The sequence below is a fragment of the Haliotis cracherodii genome, unplaced genomic scaffold, assembly GCF_022045235.1.
Source record: "Haliotis cracherodii isolate W230 unplaced genomic scaffold, xgHalCrac1.p SCAF_8, whole genome shotgun sequence".
Classification (NCBI taxonomy): domain Eukaryota; kingdom Metazoa; phylum Mollusca; class Gastropoda; order Lepetellida; family Haliotidae; genus Haliotis; species Haliotis cracherodii.
The window spans coordinates 21,800,338-21,806,487 of NW_027266341.1; the positions used below are offsets into that span (position 1 = coordinate 21,800,338).

Genomic DNA, 6,150 nt, shown 5'->3' on the forward strand with positions numbered 1-6,150 from the left:
GGATCAGTGCTTACAATATCAATCACTTGATTGTCTAGTTTAGACTTGATTATGATAATAACTTGAATATTGATGATTGTGACATTAAACAACAAACAAACATACAAACAAGATAGAGCTTGTATGCAAATGTATATATATAGTTTTATATATATCATCAGACATTTCAAAAAAGATGCCTGATGCAATTCCTTAATTTGACTTACCATATGGTCCCGTGTTTGCTTTAGTGAACACTTGCCTTGCCTTTGCATGTATTTGTGGTGAGTGGCACAGAGGGGTCAGGATACTCTCATGAACTCATGAACACCAGGTATCGTCTCAATCTGAAAGTGATTTATAAATAATGGCTAATGATATAGTTAGAATCTACCAGAGATATTTTATGATAATGGAAAGGGTTTTGTCGTTTTTGTCACACTATCCATCAACCATGAGATTAACTGGTGAAATATTTCTTTCCTCCCATCAAGTCTGCTCGCTATTTTCACCAATTAATAACATTCGAAGTAGGCCAATCGAGGAAGACAAGTTGCCTTTTTACTTTCCATTAAAAAACAGAACACTTTGTCATTCATTTAATTTAGTTTTTACAACACAAGACAGACAATTCTTTGAGGAGATCAGTTGAAAAAATTAGCCACCAAGGTTCTGGAGAAAAAGAATTTAGAAACTAAATGATAAGATGGAAGTCCTTATGTTAATTGAATGTGTAAATTTTAGACTAAAGCTTTGTGTCTGAAAATATATAATTTTGAAAAAAACAAAACAACTACGTATGAATTGAAAAGGAGCCCCAGTGAACCTGAGGAAAATCTAGACTTGCTCGGGCTACAACATTACAGTGAGGGCTGAGTGGAAGGGAAAATAATGTGATCAGGGGAATGTGAAACAGAATAGTGTAAATTTATGCACATGTATGATGGTGTGCAGAAATTGCAATTCAAGGATGTATGCATGGTGCCACTCAAGGATTCATAAGTTTACTGGTTGTTTTCACCCTATTATTATTTTCAGATAAAAATAAAAGAATGGGACTTCTGCCAAGTCAAACCCACTGAAAACGTTTAGGAGAATGGATGGACTTCTTCTTCTTCTTCTTCTTCTTTTACTGCTGCTTCTTCTCCTTCTGCTTCTTCTGCTTCTACTTCTTCTTCTTCTTATTCTACTTCTTCTCCTTCATCTTCTCCTCCTTCTTCGTCTCCTTCATCTTCTTCTTCTCCTTCTTCTTCTTTTACTGCTGCTTCTTCTCCTTCTGCTCCTTCTTCTACTTCTACTTCTTCTTCTTCTCCTTCTTCTCTTTTACTGCTGCTCCTTCTTCTTCTACTTCTCCTTCATCATCTTCTCCTTCTTCTCTTTTACTGCTGCTTCTTCTCCTTCTGCTCCTTCTTCTACTTCTACTTCTTCTTCTTCTTCTTCTCCTTCTTCTCTTTTACTGCTGCTTCTTCTCCTTCTGCTCCTTCTTCTTCTTCTTCTACTTCTCCTTCATCATCTTCTCCTTCTCTTTTACTGCTGCTTCTTCTCCTTCTGCTCCTTCTTCTTCTACTTCTTCTCCTTCATCTTCTTCTTCTTCTTTTTCTTCTTTGATTATCAAATTCTTTTCAATGGAAACACATACTGTATGTGAAGGACTGTGTGGTGTACAGCATAAGGCAGCCTGCTGCAGTTTACCCAGTACGAGTGTAGGCTCGTCAGCTTCTGTTGTTGCTCTGTGGGTTATGTTTTAAGTCCCTAAGGTTTAATCAATAACCATTTGAAGGGAATTAAAGCTGAAAAAATAATCATCTGTGCCAGGTTGTCTAAAGTTGAAGGATACATCCATGGCCTCTGTAGGGTGGCGGCCTGTGTTGTTTGTCAGAATATCGTGTTTGCCCGTCAATCCCACACAGTTTACCCCCCATGTAGACACTTGGGAACATTTGGTTTGATATTGCGATTTGATTGGGGCAGTGGGATTCTTGGGCCGAACAGTTCCCTGTACCAAATGCTTATCTTCCCAATGGGATTCTGGGGCAGTTTGGATTCCTGTACCTAGTGATTATCTCCCCAATGGGATTCTGGGGCAGTTTGGATCCCTGTACCTAGGGTTGGATCCCTGTTCTTGTCTCCCCAGTTGGATCCCTGTTCTTGTCTCCCAAATAGGATTCTGGGTCAGTTTGGATCTCTGTTCCCTAGTGCTTGTCTCCCAAGTAGGATTCTGGGTCAGTTTGGATCTCTGTTCCCTATTGCTTGTCTTCCCAGTAGGATTCTGGGTCAGTTTGGATCCCTCTTCCTAAGTGCTTGTCTCCCAAATGGGATTCTGGAGCAGTTTGGATCCTAGTACCCAGTGCTTGTCTCCCCGTTGGATTCTGGGTCAGTTTGGATCTCTGTTCCCTAGTGCTTGTCTTCCCAGTAGGATTCTGGGGCAGTTTGGATCCCTCTTCCTCAGTGCTTGTCTTCCAAATGGGATTCTGGAGCAGTTTTGATCCCAGTACCCAGTGCTTGTCTCCCCGTTGGATTCTGGAGCATTTTGGATCTCTGTGCTTGTTTCCCAAATGGGATTCTGGGGCAGGTTGGATCTATGTACTCAGTTCTTGTCACTCCTGTAGGATTCTGGGGCAGTTTGGATCTCTGTTCCCTAGTGCTTGTCTCCCCATGGGATTCTGGGTCAGTTTGGATCTCTGTTCCCTAGTGCGTGTCTTCCCAGTAGGATTCTGGGGCAGTTTGGATCCCTCTTCCTCAGTGCTTGTCTCCCAAATGGGATTCTGGAGCAGTTTGGATCCTTGTTCCCCAATGCTTGTTACTCAAATGGGATTCTGGAATCAAATGGGATTCTTCCCAGTAGGATTGTCGAGCAGTTTGGATCACTATTCCCCTGTGCTTGTCTCCCCAATGGGATTCTGGGACAGTTTGGATCCATGTACTCAGTTCTTGTCTCCCCAGTAGGATTCTGGGTCAGTTTGGATCTCTGTTCACCAGTGCTTGTCTCCCAAATGGGATTCTGGGGCAGTTTGGATCTCTGTTCCCTAGTGCTTGTCTCCCAAATGGGATTCTGATCCCACCCAACCTCCCACTCTCTCACTTACTCACTCACAGATTCATTTTGCCTGTCACATATTTTGGGCAGATTGGCCATGGCAATTTCCAGATTTTCCCTGCTTGGTTAAAATGTAAATCAAAGTTGAATTTAATTATCTCCATTATGCCCAACCTGACTCCATCAAATCTAAACATCACCCTTTGAAAATGAAAAATATAATCTTGCAGTTAACCCATTGGGAAGGTGATACAGCAATGCAGGCAGAAAAAGAGGTTGCAAACTTTGTAATTTTATCAATGCTTTCTCTCAACAACATGGGAATTTCAGCATATCTATCACCAGTAACAAGTGTATTCCCCTGATTTCACCAGTTCACTAGCCAGTAATAAGCAAAATTAACCTCTCTGGTATTACTGGGCAATGGTGGTCATTTAAGGCTAATTGGGAGATGGTGCTGTCTGGCTTCAGGCTCCTGATGTCTTCCTTGGGTTTCTCAACTACCTTGCTTAGCCTCCAAGGATATTTTGTGGAAGATACAAATTTCTTGAAATTGACGATCAGACCAACGTTTTTCCATGTTTTGTGGGGTTTTCTGTGGCTAATAAACAAAAAGGTAGCAGGAACAAGTAATAAAATCTTGACTGGGTAATTCTGAGTTTGATTTCCTAAAAGACTCCTATTTGAATTAAAGTTGTTTTAGGTTAAGCATAAAATGTCAATGCCAGAGAACAAATTTCTGCTAAATCAGGGCAAAGGCAAAACTGTGGTGAAATTTTTTTAATGTAGCAATGAGGTAGCCTAGTGTTTAAAGTGTCCGCTCATCATGCCGAAGTCCGGGTTCGATTCCCCTACAATGTGTGAAATATTGGTGTCCCCTGTCCCCTGCTGGAATTTTGCTAAAAGCTGAGTAAAACCACACTCACTCACTCACTCACTCACTCACTCAACACTCACTCGCTCACTCACTCACTCACTCACTCACTCAACACTCACTCACTCACTCACTCACTCACTCACTCACTCAACACTCACTCACTCACTCAACACTCACTCGCTCACTCACTCACTCACTCAATAAGCCATTTAAAATCATTTCCATTAAGAAACAAAACAAAAAAATAACTTGTCTGGATAAAAGAAATGGCAATTTAAAAATTTGAAAATTAACCTTTAGGAACATATTCTTATGCTCTCACTGTTTACAGCCTCTCAGTATTTTGAGTTTTATTCTGTTCAAAGTATTGGAAACAGAAGTAAATAAGAGAGTCTACCCTGACTGATAGCCTGGTTGCACTGGATTGAAATATATTCCCATGACAATAAATAGTGTCACGACACATTTTCCTGTTTTTTCTACTTGGTTGATGAGTTGATTATACTCAATTAAAAATAATTCAAATGTCATACTTTTTGATAGACATTTATCACTTCGGTGAAACCCACGAGCACGGGTATGGTGCTGACAAACCTAGAAACATAATCGGGGCGAACCGGGATTCAAACCCACAATCATAGGTTTCTGGCGTGTCCATGGGACGCAACTCTGCACAGAGAATCGCGGCACCTTAGACGACTGGGCCACCCGTGCCCCCTTCCAGACATGAAGAAAGCTCGAGCCAGAACCCATTTTGACTCAAAAGATGACGTCATAGCAGCTGTGGAGAACTTTCTGGACTGCCAAGAGAAGGACTTCAATGAAACTGGGATTACCCTCCAACATTGTTGGCAAGAGTGATCCATGTGGAAGTAGATCATGTTGCAAAATATATCTTTTTAATGTCTTTAGATCAATTTTTGTCTTTCAATGTGAGGCTCAGAACTTATCAATCACCTCTCCGACCTGGCATTTCATATTTCGTTGCCACTTTGATATACTGCAGAACATGTGTCTGTTGCCAAAAAGGATATACCTATAGCCTTGTCTTTGATGTCTCTCTGATGCAGGACAGACAAGTGCTTGCACAGCCCACGTAACAGTGGCTTTTGTCATGTTGGATATAATGGTCATGCTCTTCATATTTGTCTTGTGTGCACTTGGAATTAAGACATAGGTGTATTTGCAGTTGGTCTTTCATTGATGGAGAGCTTGTTTTAGAAAGTGTGCATGCATGCTTTCATGCATCCTAGATTCTCTGGTGTATTATGACTCCATATATGATATGTACCCAGGACCTATCAGTGATGGAAATTGACACAAGTCCTATTGTCCTTGCCAAACGACCCAGTAGTTAAGGTATCTGAAGGACAAGTAGAAATGTGCCAGTTTTAAGGGTCTTGCTATATATCATCATTATAAGGACTATTGGACTATTGCTGCCATTGCTCCACCAAAATCCCATCAATTTTAATTTGCCCTCTTCTTTCACAGTTGGAAGAAGCAGCTATATCACCAGCCCTCAAATCAACAGTCACGTGCCATCTGAATACAGTGGAACATCTCAATACAGTACACAATAAAATATCTTTTCCAGTTTATATTTAGAGTTTTCCCTTGTGCATTTATACTGACCTCAGAAGGGTCATATTGATTGGTTGTGATGAGATTTGTTTGGTTGGTTTGTTGTTTAACGCCGCACTCAGCTATATTCCAGTTATATGATGGCGATCTGTAAAAAATTTGAGTCTGGATCAGAGAATCCATTGATTAACATTATGAGCATTGATTCACTCAATGGGGATCGATGACATGCATCAAGTCATGCATCAACCAAGTCAGCGAGCCTGACTACCCGATCCCGTTAGTCGCCTCTTATGACAAGTATGGTCGCCTTTTACGGCAAGCATGGGTTGCTGAAGACCTATTCTACCCCTGATCTTCACAGGGAGACAAGCATGGGTTGCTGAAGACCAAATCTACCCCAGATCTTCACGGGGAGACAAGCATGGGTTGCTGAAGACCTATCCTACCCCAGGTCTTCAAGAGGAGACAAGTATGGGTTGCTGAAGACCTATCCTACCCCGGGTCTTCACAGGGAGACAAGCATGGGTTGCTAAAGACCTATCCTACTCCAGATCTTCACGGGGAGACAAGCATGGGTTGCTGAAGACCTATCCTACCCCGGGTCTTCACAGGGAGACAAGCATGGGTTGCTGAAGACCTATCCTACCCCGGGTCTTCACAGGGAGACAAG

At 41.7% G+C, this 6,150-nt stretch overlaps 1 protein-coding gene across 1 annotated transcript; it reads left to right on the plus strand.

The window, feature by feature from the left end:
* The first annotated feature begins 1,079 nt into the window (after nucleotides 1–1,079).
* LOC139450853 (cGMP-specific 3',5'-cyclic phosphodiesterase alpha-like) lies at nucleotides 1,080–2,320 on the plus strand. Its single transcript, XM_071232689.1, has 2 exons — nucleotides 1,080–1,619; nucleotides 2,114–2,320. The coding sequence occupies exons 1-2, from the start codon at nucleotides 1,080–1,082 to the stop codon at nucleotides 2,318–2,320; spliced, it is 747 nt and encodes a 248-aa protein (XP_071088790.1).
* The last annotated feature ends 3,830 nt before the right edge of the window (nucleotides 2,321–6,150 follow it).